This window comes from Mauremys reevesii, linkage group 9 (assembly GCF_016161935.1).
Source record: "Mauremys reevesii isolate NIE-2019 linkage group 9, ASM1616193v1, whole genome shotgun sequence".
Taxonomy (NCBI): domain Eukaryota; kingdom Metazoa; phylum Chordata; order Testudines; family Geoemydidae; genus Mauremys; species Mauremys reevesii.
Genome location: NC_052631.1, coordinates 46797315 through 46818712, shown reverse-complemented (window position 1 = coordinate 46818712; position 21398 = coordinate 46797315). Strand labels below are relative to the sequence as shown.

The 21398-nt window shown below is 42.8% G+C and overlaps 1 protein-coding gene and 1 long non-coding RNA gene across 8 annotated transcripts in view; one reads left to right on the top strand and one right to left on the bottom strand.

The window, feature by feature from the left end:
• Positions 1-1992: 1992 nt before the first annotated feature.
• Positions 1993-21398, bottom strand: part of SAP130 (Sin3A associated protein 130) — a 31093-nt gene continuing 11687 nt past the window's right edge. For 5 of the 7 annotated variants that reach the window (XM_039487386.1, XM_039487385.1, XM_039487389.1 and 2 more), the window contains exons 7-21: positions 20249-20373; positions 19261-19411; positions 18755-18845; positions 18374-18478; positions 16670-16811; positions 16275-16396; positions 14446-14748; positions 13138-13315; positions 9095-9199; positions 7213-7574; positions 6163-6411; positions 5698-5823; positions 4026-4129; positions 3137-3250; positions 1993-2936 (exon numbers count right to left, since the gene is read on the bottom strand). In XM_039487386.1, the coding sequence (XP_039343320.1) occupies positions 2778-2936; positions 3137-3250; positions 4026-4129; positions 5698-5823; positions 6163-6411; positions 7213-7574; positions 9095-9199; positions 13138-13315; positions 14446-14748; positions 16275-16396; positions 16670-16811; positions 18374-18478; positions 18755-18845; positions 19261-19411; positions 20249-20373 (2436 nt within the window). In that variant the 3' untranslated portion in view covers positions 1993-2777. The remainder of the gene's footprint in view (positions 2937-3136; positions 3251-4025; positions 4130-5697; positions 5824-6162; positions 6412-7212; positions 7575-9094; positions 9200-13137; positions 13316-14445; positions 14749-16274; positions 16397-16669; positions 16812-18373; positions 18479-18754; positions 18846-19260; positions 19412-20248; positions 20374-21398) is intronic. The other 2 variants (XM_039487388.1, XM_039487387.1) reach the window with 1 other exon arrangement.
• LOC120371548 lies at positions 8956-20389 on the top strand. Its single transcript, XR_005584433.1, has 3 exons — positions 8956-9238; positions 17111-17345; positions 19992-20389. It is a non-coding gene; the product is annotated as an uncharacterized LOC120371548 (long non-coding RNA).

Genomic DNA, 21398 nt, shown 5'->3' with positions numbered 1-21398 from the left:
GGAACTCTCCAGTGTTTGAAGGAGAAATGGGGCTGTTGGTTTCACAGTAATTTGTTAGCTGCCTATAAAGAGTTACTAGTATTTCCTCTGAAAGAGAGTGAAGGTCTCAAGCTACAGGAACTGCAAGTCAGGCAAGATGAATTGACAAAGCTGTGTAGAGAAATCTTACAAGAATTACTGGTTCTGCCAGCACTGTATTACACTTTCCAGCACTCCAGACATTGCCCAAAATGTTAAAAATATACTTACATTTCTTCAGGTTACCTTAAGGGGTAATGTATGCAAAGAGGCAGAAAAATGCTGTGAGGACTGCTGCTGTTTCAAGCAACAACAAAAAATGGTCTGAGCCAAGGCTTTATCCCCAGTACAGCATCCCACATGCCCAAATTCGAAGAGCTCAGTTCGATGCATCCTCCAACAAGTGTGCAAATCAGTGGCTGGTGTAAATTGGCATAGCTCTGTTGAAGACAATGGAGTGCCACCATTTTGCAGTAGCTGAAGGTCTGGCCCAGGATTGATGCAGAGAAGTTAGAGATAGATTTGTCAAGTTACAGGCAAACAAAATTTCAGAACTCTTTTTAAAAATCATTGAGCACAAATAGCCCTTATCTGCAACTTGTTACTGCCTAAAAACTAGTTTCCTCAGCAGTAAACTGACTCTGATGTTGCCTGTATTTCATTTCAGGAATTTCATTAAGGAATTTCAGCCTTCCATCCAAAAAAATGAAGGTCTTGTATATAAATAGATGTATAGTATCAATCCCAATTATTACAACAACTATTTAGGCTTAGATGAGAATGTCCTAGTTGAAAGGATTACATTAAGAATAGCTTTTTGGAATAAAACAGCAAAGCATCTAAGAGCAAGACCTATAAAGCCATACATAATGTTCAGGTAAAAACCATTTCTGATCACGACAAATGATTTGTTCAGAAAGCCATTTTCTGTTGAAGGCTGGCAGTTATCAGCCTGAAAGGGGAATTTAAGCTTGCTCCTGTGGCAGATAAAATTGAATATTTCTAACCTGTAAAACCTAGGCTCAGCTGAGCAGATTCATTCTTCACGGAGTCTATATTACTTTATGCCAAACAGTGTTTTGACGACATTATGTGCATTTCCCAACATTCAAGATAGCCCTTTCCTGAACCACAAGCAACAAAACTGATAAGTGAAAGTGATTTGATCCCACAGCTTGCCTTCCACATTTTGTAGTATGAAAAATTAGTTCCTTTATTTCTTTGCAGAATTAAATTTTTACAAGCCTGTAAGTACGTATTTTAAAAGTTTTTCAATGGTATTTTACTGACATTTTCAATCTCTCCCCCCACTCCTCCCAAAAGTTAAGTTCCCACACCACAATTTAAGTTGTTCCATATTAGCTAAAATTACTGCAACATTATCAGACATGTATTATGGAGATGTATATTTCTTTTTAAATAAAACTAGAGTCAAATCGGAATGAGACTGTTATCTTGGCAGATGGATCTGAAATATGGTGCATATGAAAGAAGCAGCAAGCTCACCTTGTTATGAGTTTTATTCATATTCAGTGCTTCCAATTTCTTTATGCTATAGAATGAAATAGCAGCTTTTTTGGATAATTTCAGATGGTCAGAAAAGTACATTGAGTTTCCAGTGACCATTAGCCACCTGAAGATTAGAACTCAAAATGAAAACTAAATTACTTCCTAAAGCCAGGGTGTCATGAAAGTTTGTGTGTACTGTGCATAGTTAATTGGAATTAGTAAGTCTTCATCAGTGGACTAATTTGGCAATCCTTATGGAAACTCAGGATCAAACTGAAAACCACACTTGCACCTAGATAGGCTGAAACCCCAATGAACTCTCTTTCCTGACAGCAGCAGAAGAGGTAGACTTTTTTTTCCAAAATCCAGCTCCTCATTTCTGCAATGGCTTTCAGGGGATGAGTTTCTTTTAGAGCTTATGGGCTGTCTATTTTCTATAGCATAAAAATATACAAACAGCTCAGGTACAAAAGTCTCCAAGGCCTTTATTAAAGTTTTCAGGATGTAAGTGGTACATACAATTAACAGCATCACACCAGCTACAAGAAGTACTGTGTTGGAAGAGAAGTACTTCAAAACAAGTATCTGAGAGCACCAACATGGACACACACAACAGATACTACAAAATCACTTTGAAATGGTTCTTTTAAAAAAAATGGACAGCTAGGACTTCAGAACCAGGAGATTCTAAATGTGACAGATCTAGTGCAATGGCACTGGTTTAAGAAGGCTACTTCAGACACTGGAAAGTCAGAAAAACGGAATGGGGGAGAGGGAGAAGAATAGGTAACTGGAAGTGGTGTCATTTTCAATGGTTTGAAAAGCTCCTGGCAGTTTGAGCCAATACTTTCAGATCAAAATCTTGAGGTCTCCTGCAGGAATCCATGGACAAACCTGTAAGTTATCTCTAAACTCTAAAATGAAAAGGGGACTGTCCATCACACACTGCATTACGAGTACCAGTTAGTAGGCACTGACACGTCAGGAGGGTTAAACAAATGTGACTTCAAAGAGTTTAAAAGGGATGAACCTGAGAGAAAAATCTTTGTTCATTTTGACAGATCCAGGCCAATCCCTCCAGGTCAATGGGCTCCACACATCCATCTGTGTTCTCTGGAACTCATCCTTTTTAGTCAGATGCTCTACTTCAAAATAAACCCAAAATAAAAAAAAAAATAAAAATAAAAAAAAGACTGAACAACTCCATTCTGTACACGTTCTCCATTTCCAGAGTCCTTATTCTTCTGGCTCTAGACCTTCTCCTTTCGCTTTAATTTGGACACTTTCTTGACAGTTCCATTCTTGTTTAAGAGCTTCAGAACACGCTCCTTGTGATCCAAGACCTTCAGCATGGAGTCTCGGGCCTCACTGATCTGATCCATCACAAGTTTACACCTCTGCATATTCCCCTGAAATACACACACACCTGTCATTAAGAGCAGAACTCTCTCTGTCATTTCCAAGCCTGTAAGTCACCTTTGAATAATCACTCTTGAAATACACTAGCATTTTTCCCTCCTTGGTAGTTCTTACTAACTGCACCATAGCCAGCAATAGAATGAGTTTGTAATTAAGGGTAAAGTAGATATACTGAGCCATCAACTTTTACCTGTATCAGTTCATTTATTCGATGTAAGTCGTCATCAGTTGCTGCCTTTTTCTTGGGGATTATCCCTTCCTGCAGGGAGGTGAGGCGGTCATACACGTCATGCTCCAGGTTAGTCTACAAGACATGAGACCTTAGTGAGAATGCCCATCACTGGAATGCACAACTTTCCTCTATATTAAGAAAATTATACACAAACAAGTGAGGCTATTCTGCTCCTCCCTCAGCTATTCATGTTGCTTATTCATGAGATGGAGCCTTTGATGTAGTGTTATTCTTCATACTAACATCCTATAAAAGGATTGCTCCACTTCTGAACGAGCATGGATCCTCACGAGTGCTCTCTGACCCTTGCCCCTGAAACAGATGCTTTGAAGAATTCAGAGTATAAATTGCATCCCCACATCTGAATCCAGAGCAGCCCCGATCCTTCTGAAATGCAGAACTGCTTCCCTTCTTTCCTCAATTCTATTCTGGGAATGCAGAGGTTTGGGGGAGTTTGATGCTAGAATGCAGAGCATCTACCTCACCCCCAACCCACAAGAGAAACATGCTGCCTCCTCCTATCAGCAGCACCATCCCAAACAGACATCTTCAGACCTGTGCATCAGAGGGAGGGAGTTGCCAGTTTTGAGCATCTGAACAGAATGAATCAGCTTTTATGTCTGGATTCAAACCTCCACCACTCTGCAGTTTCTGAAGCACACACAACATATTCCTACAACTGGAGAGCATATGGCCAACTCCGTACAGACCAAACAGTCTGAGATACTCCAGTGTCTGATGTGTTTTTCTAATTCGTGATGCTTACAAAACAGCTAATGCTCATCTAGGAGTACTCCTACTTTCCCCATGTTGTAGGAAGCTCAACTGGTAAGCCCCATTCACTTACCAACTGCAGTAACTGTGCTGCGCAGAGATGGACTTTCCAACCTTGCGCACGGCAGGATACTCCTTTCTGATTGGCAATCTCCTGCAGCATAGCCTTCTTCTCTTCTAAAACCAAAGAACACAAATCTGATGTGTCTAACATAGGAACAAAGGACAGTTATGATACTGTAAGATTTTTTTTTCCCCTCCACATGCTCCAGTAAGAACCTAACACAGGTCAGTTGGTCAGGACAGCAATATCCACTCATGTACCAGATATCTGAAGATTTCACACATATGTGGAAGTAGGGGCAGCAGAACTGGGGTGGGGAGGAGGGGTGACCGGACAACAATAAGGGTTAGTGCTCCCACTATAGACATAGTGTGGGGGCTGGTCCTGCGGAGGAGAACACAGGGCAACCCAGCCCTGCTCCTCCTCTGGTCCAACTCCCTCAGTGCTGGGGAGAGGGGGCGGCTGAAGGCAGGGGCTGGAGCGGGGAAGGGGCAGAGTCATGTAATTCTGAGGCTGCGGGACGGCTGTTTTCCCTTCAGGGCAGGAGCCAGTTGTGTAAAAGCAGTACTCAGGGCAGGGAGCTGGGCAGGCAGCTGCTCTGGGTACCTGCCCAGACTGCACTGCTTCCTCAGCCTGCCATCTGGGTGCAGGCGTCTCAGTGGGGGATCTGGGCGTGGGGAGATCTACATGCACAAGGGCTTGTTCGGGGTGCAACGGTAATAGGACTCTGCAGGGGAGTCCAGGTGAAGGTGGTTGGGGCTCAGCAGCAGGGGGTGTGGATGTGGGGGATTCAATGGGTTGGGGATCCAGGTGCAGCTAGTTGGTGCTTGGTGGGGATCTGGATGCAGGTGGCTTGTCAGGGTGGTCCAGGTGCAGGGGGAGTGGGGCTTGTTGGGGAGGTTCTGGGTGCAGGGTGTGTGTGTGTGTTAGGCTCAGTGGGAGGGTCTGGATGCATGGGGGTTGGGCGGATGGGGGTGCAGCTCCCTGTACAGTGATCCCTCCTCTTTGAGCTGAGGTGCGATGGGTGCAGGAAGCGGGGGGGAGGAGAGTTTGCAGAGCTTCCTAGAGCCAGGGGAGAAATCTGGGGGTGGGTCTGACAGGGCCCCAGATGCCATGCAAGGAAAGAGGAAGTCCCATCCTCCGCAGCCCAGCTGGAACTAGCAGCTGAGCCAGACGCAGGGTAGGAGCCACCAGCTGGGTCTTCCCCAGTCCATCCCCCGTCCCACAGCGATTTACCTCTCTGCCAGCTGGGTATGGTCACATGACCGCTCTTGTGGATTCCCTTTGCTTCCCCGTCAGAAAGTCATTTTCTTCCGGGAAGCAAAGAAATCTGTGGGGACATAAATTCTGTGCACGCGCAGTGGTGCAAAACTCCCCCGGAAGTATAATATGCTGGCTACTTTTGGTGTGTATTACTTCCCTCTGGTGGGTGGAAGGTCAGGCCTGTTTAAGTGCGTCTGTCTCCCTCTATTGTCAGGAGGTCTAACGAGATAGCATCATTGCTAGCTGGTAGAAGTTTTCCTTTAGCTCACATGATGAACATACCTGAACAGGAAACATGTTCTATTTGCCACGCTCCAGTTATTTAACTCCTTTGTCTATATGACTACAACTACTCATAAGGCAACTGTTCCCAGCATTACGTATGGACAATAGGAAATCCTGTAAAAAATAAACTGACCTTTCACTCTGACATCACTGTATCTCTGAAAGTGGTGATAGGCAGCTTTCCAGGGGTTGCGGTAGTGACGGAGCAGTGTGATAGGGGGTCTTGGACGCACAGGAACATACCTGACACCTTCTTCATCTAAGAGCCAAGAGAAACAAGCAGTTTCAACTAGAAGAGACTGGCATGATCCAGTGATTTACGCAGAAGACCAGGAAGCAGCTCAGGTGCCAACTCCCTCTCTGGGATTGAATTAGTCACTTAACATTTTACAGATGGTGAAACTTAGATGGAGCTTGTGAGAAACAGATGTTTCAAAAAGCACAATGGAAGGGCTAACTATTAATTCGTAACTCGGGTTTCTCGTTTAACGGAAGTCTCATTATTGTAGAGGCAGGGAACAAAGGACGCTAATTTGGAGGAAAAGAGAAGAGCAGATATTTGAGCAGAGAAAGCAGTTACCATCAGAGATGCCATTACCTATATACTCTTTTGGAGGTGACTTGCGCTTCTCTGCTTTCACCAGCAGACTTTTAGCAGTGGATTTCTCATCATCAGTGCTATTAGTTTCCATCATGTCTCCTTCTTCTGTGGAGATTACATGCTGCTGCTTCCGGGGCTTTTTCCTTGGTGAGGCACCAGGTGGCAAGTCGTTCGGGGGCATGGAAAGGTTGTTGGCCAGCAATGCAAGAGATGGAGACATGGTATTTGTAGTCAACGGAGGAACTGCTAAAATAGAAACAGAAAGAGAAATGTTTAAGAGCCTGACAGCTACGAAGAGAGCAACTTTACGTCAGCTAGTGTGAAAGTGAAAAGCTAATACTGTCTAAGTGCTGTCCCAGTGATATCTATCCTGAAAATAATTTCATTTTACTGGGGGGAAAGAAGGGGTGATAGAACAGAACATACTAGCTGTCCAAGGAAAAGGAACTTAAACGTTGTTTGTATGGAGAAGGAGGAAATCTATGCTTAAGGGTTTTTATATCAGTTTTGTATGACTAAAGTAGGATTTTACCACTCTGCTGTTACCTCAGTCTCGCCTCCTCCCCAGGCATATGGGGTATCCAAACAATTGTACAAGAAAATCCAAAGAACTAGGCTTAATTTTTAAATGGAAAGGGTTCACTGGCCACTCTGCAAACTCTTACATTTAAGATGGACAGTTCATAGTCACTGGCATTACAATGCCCTGCCCTGCTATGACTAAAACTGATCTCAAACCCTTGCTTAGGAATCAACAGGACCCTCATTTTCCATTCCAGTTATCACTGGAACACCAGCCCATCAGAACTTCATGCCCATTCATGTCACTGAAAACAAGATTCAAACAAGTTTGTAGACTCTGGACTTACACTGAAATAAAACAAGAACAAGAGAATCTTTAGAAATTATTTAAAATTACTCTGATAGCAACCCTATGATTGGCATGCTGTACCACTATCCAAGGGAGTTTCAAGTTGGCTTTGGTGAGGCCCTTACCATCACTCCCCAAAAAAGGAGTGACTGCAGTTACTTTAATCAGAAGCCTACCTGAGACTGGTCGCATTATGTCCATAGGTTCCACTTCCTCTTTGATTTTTATCTCTGGTGCTGGGGGTCCCAATATTGTGGAGAAGGCCACACTCATAGTTGATGGAGGTGGAGGAGCAGCTATAATTGTGGTAGAAGTGGCTGGAGCAGCTGGAACTGCTCCTGGAATGGTTGACAGAGGTGCCGTCGGCTGAGAAGGTGGACTAGCTGCTGCAATAATTGTTGGAATGGCAGATGGAGGCTGCTGAGAGGTAGGTGGGACTGCAATGGTGGGCTGCTCGCTGGTTTGATTGGACACTGCCTCCATAGACACAGTGACTGGAGTAGCCATAGAGACATGGATTTCCGGTTTAGGCTTGGCACTAAAACATAAAAACTAGTGTTAGTTTAATGCACTCAACATCTTAAGTGCTGCTGCCATGACTTTCTACCGCAGACAAAGTCTGTAAAGTTAATGAACTGAGCTTTGGAGGTAGCTCCTTCACAGACCCATTTTTTCTGCCCCAGTCCATGATGTACACCTCAGCAACGTGGAACACTTTGTGGAATGTTTACTTCAAAATGTTCATCCCTAACTCAGAATAATGTAGCTGAAGTCGACCTACTTAGATCTACTTACCGCAGTGTCTTCACTGAGGTAAGTCGACTGCTGACGCTCCCCCGTCGACTCCACCTGCGCCTTTCACTCCAGTGGAGTACTGGAGTCGACAGGAAAGTACTCAGCAGGCGATTTATCATGTCTTCACTAGACGCGATAAATTGACCCATGCTAGATGGATTGCTCCCGAGGTAAGGGTAGACATGCCCTCAGTGACATCCAGGTCATTTACACTGATCTCACAAGTGATCAGGAGATTGATTTCTTGTGCTGTTTCACCAAGAGTGCTTTCTTAGAAGATTGATACTAAAACCTTTCTCCTTTCCATAACATAAGAACATAAGAATGGACTATACTGGGTCAGACCAAAAGTCTATATAGCCCAATAGCCTGTCTTCTGACAGTGGCCAAAGCCAGGTCCCAAAGGGAATGAACAGAACAGGTAATCATCAAGTGATCCATTCTGTTACCCATTCCCAGCTTCTGGCAAACAGGCTATGGACACCATCCCTGTCCATCCTGGCTAATAGCCATTGATACATATATTTAGCAATCTCATGACTAGGTCCAAATTAAAGAAGATAAATCTACGGCAGGGGAGGTGATAGAAAGAGGTAATGACACACGTTCTTCTCGGATCTGGATCATGTAATTGGCAAGGCGGTTCTAGCTGAACTCTATGCAGCATTCATTTCCAAGCGGCGTGAACTACGAGCTCTATGACCTTTGCTTTACTTTTAGACAGAATGCCAGGATTTTTTTCCTTTGTGCATTATCAATGGTGATTGCTGAGCCTGTTTTTTATAAGCATAATGATACCAACACTAGTCAACTCCCTTCAGCAGGGAGCTAACAGATACTTAATTGGCTAGCCAAATAGAAAACACTTTAATAACTGTGAAGAATGAGTTTTCTATTCATCAAACCCAAACAGAAATATTATGAAGCCCTTCCTTTTAAATAAACATTTGATGAAGCAATCCATGTTAAAATAATTAACTCGCCGTGTTCTAAAAGGGTAAATGCAATAAGATATTGATCTGATAATGAGATATTTTTAAGGGATTAGGATCTTGTGCAAGCACCAGAACAATTACATCAGTTAAAAATACAACTCTGGTGTTATACAGTCATTCCTTTACATTTCTATTTTACTTCACAATGAAATTGTGTCATGTTTACACATCTTTTACACACCCTTCTCTCCTTAAACTAAATTCCATTGGCTTTGATCCATTATACAGGAGGTGCTGTCATGCAGAGTTTGCTGTCTGAAATCCTTACCCAGCAGGTCTGGGTGATCCAGATGTGCTTCGCACAGAGCTCTCCACGCGGGTGCTAGCTACTTCAGAAGGCTGAGGGGGAATCAGACTTTTCCGGACTGCCAGTCTGGAAGACATAGATAAGCTTGAAACTGCTGCCGCTCAGGTACGTTGCCCTTAGAAACCTGAACGCCAACGAAGGCGGAAGAAAGACTGTATCTCTTGCTGCCGCAAGTGGAATAGGTTTTGTCTTCCTGTGCTAGTTGCATTGCACTCCTAAGGTGGTGATGGATTAGTGAACTTATGATCAGATACATGAATAGGATTCGCTTCTAGTATTTCTTCAAACAAGGCTTCATATTTTATTTCCCCAAAAGGGTAAGTCCAAGCTATCAGTCTCCTCTCACCCATTTTGAGGACTTTTCCACAGAGCGCCAAGGATCCTTACCCATTTTACTTTCATCTTGCCCACCCATGGTTGTGCTGAGGCCACCAGCCTCTAACTGTGGAGAATGGGCAATCTACCAGCACTGGGTGGTGCCAGCCATTCATCCATTACGTCCCAAGGCTCAGCAAACCACCACGACCTAACATGGCTCTCAGCTATGAGCTTATGAAGCAGAATCCTGCAGGCTGAATGTGCGTTTATCACAGGGCAGCATAATGCTATATTGGTCAGCTAGTGAGTCTGGCAAACACAAGAGTCTATCACTATCAAATACTTGAATATTCCCATAAGGTTTAATTGAGACTATCCAATCCCCACCAAAAAAAAAAAACAAAAAAACCACAACGCAGACCATTCTAGGAAGCAATAGACCTTTAAATGTGACCTACATAAAGAGAGAAAATTGGGCTACTGTCCCCCTTTTTTTTGTTTATGATTTATATTTTTAAAAAGTGTGAAGTTTCTCTGTTTTATAAAAAACATAAGAACGGCCATAGTAGGTCAGAGCAATGGTTCACCTAGCCCAGTATCCTGTCTTCCAACAGTGGCCAATGCCAGATGCTTCAGAGGGAATGAACAGAACAGGTAATCATCAAGTGATCCATCCCCTATTGCCGATTCCCAGCTTCTGGCAAACAGAACTTCAAGAGCATGGTTTTGCATCCCTGCCCATCCTCGCTAATAACCATTGATGGACCTATCCTAAGAGTTACAAACTTACCAGTCAACTACACACCTCATTTGGAACCAGAAATATGCAATAAGGCAGCAGCAGAGCCATCCCCACCATGAAAAAAGCCAATACGGTACAGTACTATGTTAAACGTAAACTACTACAAAATAAAGGGAAAGCAGCATTTTTCTTCGTATAGTAAAGTTTCAAAACTGTATTAAGTCAATGTTCAGTTGTAAATTTTGGAAAGAACCACCATAATGTTTTGTTCAGTTATGAACATTTCAGAGTTACGAACAACCTCCATTCCCAAGGTGTTTGTAACTTTGAGGTTCTACTGTACTTTTTTGTTTGTTTTAAACCTGCTGCCTATTAATTTCATTTGGTGACCCCTAGTTTTGTGTTATGAGAAGGAGTAAATAACACTTCCTTATTTACTTTCTCCACACCAGTCATGATTTTATAGACCTCTATCATATCCCCCCTTAGTCTCCTCTTTAACAGTAAACATTGTTTCGTTGTTACATTGCTATCAATTAGAGAACATACTCATTTAAAGTTGCGCAATGCTCCCTTATAACGTTGTTTGGCAGCTGCCTGCTTTGTCCACTGCTTGCAGAAAGAGCAGCCTGTTGGAGCTAGCTGGTGGGGGCTTGGAACCGGGGTCGACTGGCAGCCCCCTATCAGCTCCCCGCTCCCCAAAGTTCCATGTGCAGCAGCCGCCCAGCAGGCTATCAATTGCCGGCAGTCCCTCCCCACACTGCCATGTGCTGCTCCTGCCCTCTGCCTTGGAGCTGCTCCCAGGAGCCTCCTGCTTGTTCTGTGTGTGGTGGTGGTGGAAGGAGGGAGGGAAGGGGGGCTAATATCAGGGTGTGTTGTCCCCCCCCCGACTTATCCCATCTCCACAAAGTGGGGTGGGGGGGAAGGAGGGAAGGACACGACAGGGCTCAGGATGGAGGGAGCTTGCTAGCAGCAGCTTCTGCCTCAACTTGCTGATCTACTTAAAAAGGCAATGTACTTAGAGTGCGGTCAGCGTACTTAAAGGGGCAATGCGCATCTCTCTCTCACACACACACACACACGGTATCTTTTTCTGTCTGCCGTGCTGTCTCTCCTCCCTCGATTTGTGCTTCCTTGTAGAGTATGAGGCTACATTAACAATGTGTTAACCCTTGAGGGCTCAGACAAGTGCTTGTTCATCAATTAGCAGTAAGGCATTCCCTGGGAAATATCCCACCCTCTGACTTCTCCATCTCAACCAAGCTTCACAATCATTGCTGTGTACAGTATTAAATTGTTTAAAACTGATATTGACTCTGTGTGTGTGTGTGTGTGTATATTTTATATATATTTTACACACACAGACACACACAGTCTTTTGACTGGTGAAAAAAATTTCCCTGGAACCTAACCCCTCCTATTTATATTAATTATTATGGGGAAATTGGATTCGCTTAACATCATTTCGCTTAAAGTCACATTTTTCAGGAACATAACTACAACGTTAAGCAAGAGTTACTGTGTTAATACTCTCTCCTCATATGGAAGCTGTTCCATATCCTTAATAAATTTTGTTGTCCTTTCCTGTACCTATTCCAATACATCTTTTTTAAGATGGGGTGACTCCTCAGGCAAGGAAAAGAGGTGACTAAGGGGGGATATGATAGGGATGACTCCTCAGGCAAGGAGTTCCACAGCGCACAGTCAACTTGTGGACTCAATCTGCATGCAGTATTCAAGGTGTGGGCGTACCATGGATTTAAATAGAGATAATATGATATTTTTCTGTCTTATTATCTATCCCTTTCCTAATAATTCCCAACATTCTGTTAGGTTTTTTGACTGCCGCTGCACATTGAGTGGATGTTTTCAGAGAAATATCCACAATGACTCCAAGATCTCTTTCTTGAGGGTTAACAGCTAATCTAAACCCCATCATTTTATATTTATAGTTAGGATTAAGTTTTCCAATGTGCATTACTTTGCATTTGACCTTAAATACCAAGTATGTCAAGTCTGGTCTTGGAGGACTCATTGGAAGTCTCAAAAGTTGAAGACAAACCTTTTTAGCCCTTAAATTGGCAGGAATGAGTTACTGAATCTAAGAGTTCTTCCCCTATTTATTCAAGCATTTGAATTAAGCAGGAGTTTTAAACAGTCTAAGTTAAAGCTATGTTCCTCTCTTTGCTAATCAGGTTCACTTGTCATTTCTGTGTTATAATCTTACTCCTTCGCCAGTCATCCATAAAGTGTTCCAGGAAAAACAGGGCAGATAAAACCTGATTTATTTATTTATTTTAATTAAAAAGACCATGAAGCAAAAAGGAAGTGGCTCAAATATTTTGTTTCCCCTTGCAGGTCATATTTAAGAACTGGAGTCAAATTCTCCTATACATCCCATTAGTGACAACAGGATATGACTCAATCATCTGCTCTAAAACAGGATGGACAAAAATGCAACCTGGATGAAGTGTGTCTTTCATAGAGATGGGCATCTTACTTGCATCCTGCACTGGTTAAATTTTCCACCCTCACTGAAGCACACATTTCTTCTACTTGGACTAGATGACGACTGGTGCCCAACCTTATTACACAGGAGGGCCCCATCATCCTAAGCACAACGGTGTGCGGGCCAAACAGATTCTACATATTTTAATAAGATTTAAAGTCACCTGTATTGATTTATACTTTAAGTTCAGCTTGTTTCATGTGTGTTTAGATGGGTTGTTTCTATGTACAGGGCTGTCTATTTACACACTGTGTAAACTAAAAAGATGTGATCATGACGACAAAACGCTAATGAATCGGTCATTAGTATATTGCATTGAAGCAGGATGCAAGTCTTATGAAATGCTCCTGTGGGCCATGTATAGCCTGCAGGTTGGGCACCCCTGGACTAGCCTGAGCAGAAGAGCAATTAAATGCCAAGTCAAGTCCTACTCACCCATCTGCAGCTGGTTTCTTCCGGAGGATGCTTGGGCGTGGGGATGAGCCCTGGGCTGGTGCACTGGCGCTGGCACTCTGGCTGTGAGTTTGTACCACTGTGGTCGCTGCTGGAGCTGCATTGAATGTGTTGCTAATAGGATTGGCTACAATGGTGGCGCCATCTGCCAAGACCACTGCTGGAAAGGACAAAAGGGACATGAAAGAAAAGGAGAGAGACACAGAACAGAACAAAGAGAAGATGGGAAAAGCACAGAACAAAGAGAAGATGGGAAAAGCAGCAGTTATTAAAAGAAACACTTGATGGGAAAGTAGGTATTCGTATACTTGCTCCCCAAGCTCTCTCCTAGTTTTGAAGTGTAGTGCTGTAAAAAGCAATTTAATAACAACCTTCTCTAGGGGAGATGGAAGGCATCACCTGCCTAACAACTGTTGCTAGGTAAGACTAGCATTCCAAGAGAAATGGAAGGGGCAGAGCTTCCCAGGGAAGAATGTATCACTATATGCATAAGAATTGCATGTCTTTGGCAATGCTTATTACTTGTAAATAAGGCACTGTCTCATAGTGCTGTGTCCTAACCTTCTGCCAGGTGTGTTTGGCCATCTCAGCTCACCATTGATTCAGGACATTTAGACAGGTGAGAAGTAGATACTGGACAATATTTGCTTGCCAGCCAGCTCTGGAAGGGGCTAGAGTGGTCTCTGAGATGCTAGATGCCTTTTCCTCAGAAAGTCTTCAGGATAACTGGACTGATGCTTTTCCTCACACGAGGGATTTTCCTGCAGAGGTCCAGCTGGTGAAGGTATTTTGCAGTCACTTTTCAAAGTGTGACTGTAATGGGTTTCATGTCTTGGGCAATTTATAAGCAACATATCCTACCTGTGAGAAGAGCTAGCCATTCTTGAGAAGAATCATCCACATGCAGAGGTTTGTGAAGTTCTTCAGCTGCAGTGGCACTTCCAGGGCTTTAGTCATAACATCATCAGACCAACACTAACTTAAAAAACCAAATCACTAAAATCTACTTGCAACCTGATCATGTAGTTTTAACTCATAAATAATGGAACAAAAACAAATCTACTGAGAGAGTGCATATTAGTGTATTTAAATGTCTGCTATTGTATTACCATTCTAACTTTATAAAGGTTTGTACTATATAAATACTATTTCTCATCAGGGTGTGGCTTCCCAGAGAGTTAGACTAGCTAAGATACTTCAGTTGATCAAGAAGCTGGAGATGAATTCAAGGCTACGTTGTTCCCTTGAACTGAGCCTATATATAGCATGGACCTAGTTGGCTGAAGTTACCTGAAGTCTTTGTTTCTGTTTGTGGCTGCTGAGCATTGATTGGTGCAGGCTGGAGTCCCTGTGTGCCAATTGGTGCAGCTGGATGGAGTCCCTGTGTTCCAATTGGTGCTGGCTGGATCCCCTGTGCACTGATAGGCGCTGGCTGGATCCCCTGTGCACTGATAGGCGCTGGCTGGATCCCCTGGATGTGGCGGGCATGAGATGCATCTACAGTCATCAGCTGCATGGGATTGAGGTGCACAGTGGAGGCCACTCCTACACCAGTCTGAGCTGTGATGGCAGAGTTGGGGGCCTGAGCTGAAACTGAGAACAGTAACATGAACATTGATTATTTCCACCCCAATGAACTACTAAATTTTCCTATGGTGCATAAAGAAGGGTTAGAAACACTATTTGGATTTTTATTTAAGATGGAGCAATTTGCTTAACATTTTGCAGTCCCCTTGCTACTGCTGAAGATAACAGAATTTGAATAAGATTTTTCCCATCACAAACTAACTCTCCAGACTGCTGAGAGCCATAACAATTTCAGATGCCTTAATTTTGCATTTACGTCTGTCTGTTGCTACAAGATATTATAACTTAATTGCAAAACCAATTAGAAAGTGGGATACAACAGGAAGAAGGGAACAAAGCCTGTGTTTTTGAAAGAATACTGTCAAGTTGTTCTTTAACTCACAAGTTTAAAAATTAGCCGTTTGAATCCTGCAACTGAAGTCTGTATACTAACCCTGAAAGTTTGGTCTCTACTTTTGCCACTGATACGTTATTTAAGAGAGTCCTTTGAGTGTCAAGATACAAAATATTTTCAGTTTTTGAAAAAAGGAAAGAGCAGCACTGAAGCATTTATTTTAAAAAGACAGGCTTGTATACTGGTAATAGTTTTGAGCCTACTAATGTGAATTAAAAAAGAAAAATATCTGTGATAGTTTACAAAGGAAAAGAGAGAAGTAGAATCCAAGTGTGGAAAGCTTTTGAAATATGGCTTAGTTTAAATTTTCTCTAATCCTAAATACTTGACACTACAACTGGGTGAACTGGTTTGTTCTTAAGCCCAACCCATTATCCAGCACCCACAATGAAGTGGAATTTAACCGTTATGTAAAATGGTGCTCCAAAATATAAACTCTCTTTTTAAAGACATATATATTTCTAGCCCTCATGATTGCGATGTTAACCATGACGACAAGAACTGACATAGTGTTGTATTTTTTGAGTCTGCAGCTGCTTGAATCAATAGTCAGAGATGTGAACTGCCTCATTTTCCTCAATGAAATGTTAACTCTGAAGCCTAAACCCTAATTTATACAGTTAATTTTCACCACTGAACATTTCATGCCAAACACCCTAATTGTCCCCTACCCTGCTGCAAAGGCCTCCAGATTCTTCCATGCACCTCACCTTCCATGATGCATTTATGTATTCAATACATAAATGCAACAGCACATTGAAAACTGAAGTGGGGGACAGTGGACAGCAAATCGAATGTAGAATCACAACAAATAACACAGGGGCTAGTGTACTGAGTTTAGTGACATCTTAGGCCAGAATAACTCCCAGTTATGGAGACCCACAACTTCATCGGCAAAACTGCGTATGTATGGAAGGTAAACGGAGTGAGAATATTACAAAATTAAATTGGCTTATTAGAACATGGATGATGGGAGACCCATCAAGGAGGTTTGGGTCTGGATAAACACCCAAACTTGTTTAGCAGAAAATCTGCAAACCAGTGCCTTGAACTGCACTGAACACTTCTACCAGTCAGGCCTGGCTCTTATTGCTGCTCCAAGACTGCTCTAAAAGTCACTTGCATGGCAATTCCTTACCAGGGTATTGGCGGATGGTGGACACAGAGCTGGTGATGGGGGTGTAAGTGTGTGCAGCCAAAGGGTAGGCAGAAGGCGGGTACGTTGGTAAGAAGTACTGGAATTGGACTGGCACCGACTGCCTACAGATATGAAGATACAGCAAGTGTCAGACAAATCATTACAACTTGCACCCACCTCTTCAATCCCAGTGCTCAGACCGCCCTCTAATCTTTGCAGCCTCCCTAAGCAAGAGTATCAACTAGCCCTGACTAGTAGCTGAAAGGGATCTCTAGAATAAATTCAGAAACCTCAAACCCCCTTAAGCGTTAGCTATCATGTTGATTCATGTATATGATAAGCCTTTCGCAGAGAAGCAGCCAGGCGCTCTACTTAAAGAATTCTTTCCCACCTACCTGTTGTCACTTCTTGTTTCCATGGCAACTGGGTTTGGCGATGCTCGGTGTCCAGATATGGGAATGAGATTACTCCTCTCTCCTGTATAATCAGATTGGATCCGAGGAGAAGTGTGTGTGATTTGCTGAGGAACCACCTTAGCTGCATAATGAAAAACAAGTAGCCAATTAACAGCCAAAACAAAGAAGAGAGCAGATGCAGAAAAGGAGAGTTTGAAATCCAGATGATTAAACTTTCTTCTCCTCAGTGAAAATGAACAAGTCTTTATTTCACTAACAACAGGGCAGAATCAGAGAAGGAATGGAAACTCTAATTCATTTGTAATGTGTGACCCTTGGGCTCTAAGTGCACATATAAAATACATAATATCAAATTAAGTGACCTCAATCCCTGAATAATCTTAATTCTCCATGATCAGCCCTTTTTTCTCTTGCCAATAGCTTGAGTGGACAGCTCTTCAGAGACCAATCCATATGGTGGAAAAGGAGAGAAGGACAGACGTTTTAATGAGAGCAAGCAAAACCCAGGAGGACCATGGAACTCTCCAGCTGCAACTGGTGAATGGAGACCATGCTTCCCTCCCAGGCCTCACAGGAAGATTTTAAAAGAAAACTACAACCTCCTCCACAGATAAGTGGTTGAAGACAGACACAGCTTGCTGGAATACATTCAAAGGTAAATTCAATGTGGCAAAAGTTTCAACCTTTATTGTTTGTACAGACTGAAAGTTGGGATGCAGGGTATGGAACAGGCAGGTGAAGATGCAGAAAGTTTGGTAATTGGCCTTTGCTGATAATATTTGTGCTAATCACTGGCTTTGTTTACAAGTTCCGGAGTTTAGGCTTTGGTAAGGTACACTGACCACAAAGGCAAACAAAACATTTTACATTTGATATTGGAGTTTCTGCTAGTCAGAAGTTGAGTTTATCTCCAGCCATGATAGAGGTTCCCTAGAGACAGAGCATCTCTCATTTACCATTCTCCATCTCTGCACAGAAAAACAAGAGGTTGTATTTCAGTAGGGATTTCATGAAAGAACTGGCTAACAGAAATAAAGCCACAGACCTGCCTGTGCTCTTGTTTTACAACAGTTCCTCTATGAAACAAAACACCTAACTCAAGATAGTTTTCTAACCTGAAAGTTGGCAACACTACCTTTAGTCAGCAGCAACAATTTTAAGAGCTTCTGAGCAACGCTGTTGGAAACAGATGTCTCAGCCATGTTTCACATCTAGGTGCTAAGACAGTGAGTGAGGAGATAAATTGGACTAAGCTTCCTACTCGCAAAACACACAGTCAGCTGCAACTAGGCTCCAGCTAAAACTTCTAGCAATACTGAAGTAGAACTTACTCCTTCACTAAGGAAGACACATTTATATCCCTTAGTAGACATATCCTCAATACATCATACTACATGGTATGAAGTTCCAGGAGGCTCAAGTTTGTTTGGAATAAAGATGCACTTTAGGAGGCCAATAGTTAACTAGACTAACCAAGTGCTTCCAGAACTCTCCCTGCACCATTAAAAAACATATTAGGGCTTATCAAATCTACTTGTTTGTCTCTCCCAACTTGGACTGATTTTTTTATTTCTCTTGTTTAATGTGCTAGTAATACATAGATGCCCCAGACCATCCTGGATGTATGTGTGAAGAGATGTCAGCTGAATTACACCCATTCCATCAGAAGCTGAAATCACTCACCAACTGGGATGTTTGAGGTGGTCACAGCAGTGGCATGGGAAGAGTGGGAGGGCATTGTCATGGTGACAATTGTACTTGTAGGAGCTTGGGTATGAGACACAGAACCTGAAAGACAGAGAGTGACACTATAGATTTCTATACAGCTACATCACCCTAATATCCATATCCTAAACACACAGAGAAAACTAGAGAACAAGCACCAGGAATTTTCTATCCATGCATTCCCTGCCCTCTATACTCCCCCAACAAAAACAGTTCACATCCTAACTAGGGACAGGATCTCTGATGACTGTTTGCAGAACGAAGATGTTCTGCCACCCTTTGTCACCTCTCAACATTATGGAGACGTGATGGTCCCACTACGGAGCTGTGAATACTCACCAGCCGTGGTTGCTGAGGCAATAGTATTGGTTGCCAAAATGGGTGCCACCGTTGCTGCCGCCACCGGAGTACCAGTACTAAAAATGGTTTTCTAGAGAAAAGAAAGTTTCATATCAAGAGAAATTTACAGATACATTTTATTTGCTTTAAAATCATATTGCAGCTATTCCTAAGAGAACAGGACACCAGGTTTCAAGCCTAACTTTGAACCCTGTTCATCACTTACTCTGGGTCATCAAGATGTTTTGGTTCAAAGTAAGAAAAAAATATGGGATAAGGGTATAAAAAACAATTGTGGGCCACGATTTTCTCCCGACACACACCCTTTCTCCCCACAGCTGACCACCCACACAAACACCTGCCCCTTGCCCATACACCACTTGCACTGACCACACCAAAACTACAAAGGTGAACTGTCCCCATAACTTTTGACCCAAAAAAATCATAACTTTCTCACAGCCTGAACTGTGGAAGAAACTACACTTATCTCATCTCATGGGATTTACCTGAGCCATGGTGTGGAGCTGCTGTTTTGGTGTTCCTATGGCTGGGTGAGATGGCAGCGTGATCCGAGTTGCCGTGTCCCGTGGCTGCGCAGGGCGCTGAATACTAATAGCTGCAGAAGGTGGGTACTGCTGGATAGACAGAGTGGGCCGACTGGGAAAAGAAAAAGGATGTTCAGGGAAGTAATCTTTATTTAGTATCCAGACAGTTAAACAAGGATTACTGGCTCTCCCGATACTGGCAAGCAAGGACATCAGACTCCACTTGTCTTCTCTTTGAGGGCTACACTATTATCGAATCCATGTTAACACAGTGACAGAATTTGCAGACGTGCCTGCTGTATAATTCTTATTCTGCATCTTCCACAGGTGGGAACACACAGATTCCTCAGTATCTAGAGATACCAACATGAGCAAAACAAGCTAATTTCAATTTCTACCCCTCCCCACACCCTGAGATATTCTGAATATTCCAACACTCATATGCTACTTTCTACAGCAACTTCTGCTAGAAGAGGATGGGACTGAATTAGCCAGGTGGTGCCATGGCAGACCAGTAAACCCAATTCCTTGGGAAACAAATTGGTCAAGTTCCTGTTTAGTTCCTGAGTTCCTGTTTAGCTGTTTTTCTCTCTGGGAACGGAAAACAATATTTAGCCGTTACAGTGTTTTTCCTTCACAGAGCTGCAAGCATTTCACACAAATGGGTAAGCATTACTTTCCTTGTCTTACAGATGAACCCACTCAGACAAAGGTTAAGTGATGTGCCTAAAGTCACACAGCAAGTCATTGGCAGAGCAGAGGAAAGAACCCACATCTCCTGACACACTCATGTGCTGTATCAATTGGACCTTAGCAGAGAAATCTCTAACTTCTATATAGTATTTCTGACATTCACAGGGATATCAGTCTTCTCTATTCCCCGTTAATGCGGTCTATGTGAATGTCAGGAATCTTGGGGCTCCTCAAGACACTTTCCTTATGTGTTTACCTCAGGGTTGATTCCGTAGCATGTGCTGCTGTTGTAGTAATAACTGGAGACTGAGCTCTTGTGGCAGAGACTGTTGCTATTACAGCAGGAGGGATAGTGCTTGACGTCGTCACAGGAGGACGAGACTGTAAAGACAACAGAATAATAAAAGTAAGTCACAATGATGCAATTGAGAAAGTAGCTGGGAAATACTTTGATAAAGCCAAATGTCCTAGATCTCAGTATAACATACTGGCACGTGGAGATGTTCCACGTCTATAAAACTCTTTTGTGAGCTCCTAAGAAGCGCTGGCCTAGTTTTCAGAGCAGAAGCATCAGAGGTATTTGATGATCAAAAGCAGTTAAAAGATCAGATACGTACGGAAACTGTTCCAATGATTCAGAACTTCCATATGCTATTAGAAAATATGTTTTTTATTTTACTTTGATACATCCCATTCATGACTAAGGGGGGAGGGATAGTTCAGTGGTTTGAGCATTGGCCTGCTAAACCCAGGGTCGTGAGTTCAATCCTTGAGGGGGCCACTTAGAGATCTGGGGCAAAAATCAGTACTTGGTCCTGCTAGTGAAGGCAGGGGGCTGGACTCAATGACCTTTCAAGGTCCCTTCCAGTTCTAGGAGATAGGATATCTCCATTATTAAAAATAAATTAATTAATTAAAAAACTACCAAACGTAATCTATACTATAGACAGTTATGCAAATGTGGTTACATTTGGACATAACTATAAAAATATGCACAACATTATGTGGAATCAGACATCCACATGAGCACGCACCCCCTCACCATCTGATTTAAAATATATATATTTCCTGGTCCAGTATTAGATTTATATCACCCCCATCAAACTGATTTAAAGTTTGAGTATAAAGTAACAGCACAAACTCAAGCCAGGCCTTTTTGGACTTAAATAAAGTTTTCAAGCATATTCAGAATGACTCCTCCTCCAGAGTTTACAGATCTTTAAACTGTCTACAAACTGATTAATCTCCAGCTCATAGTTAGCCTACAAAAAAGGCTGTAAAGCTTTCTGCATAGTTCTGCCAATACCAGCTTCATAAGGCTGGGGTGTCTAAGTAACAAAAACAGAAGGGATGGTTGCCAATGCCAACAGCCCAGTAAATAAAGGATGTTAATGTTATGTTCTGGG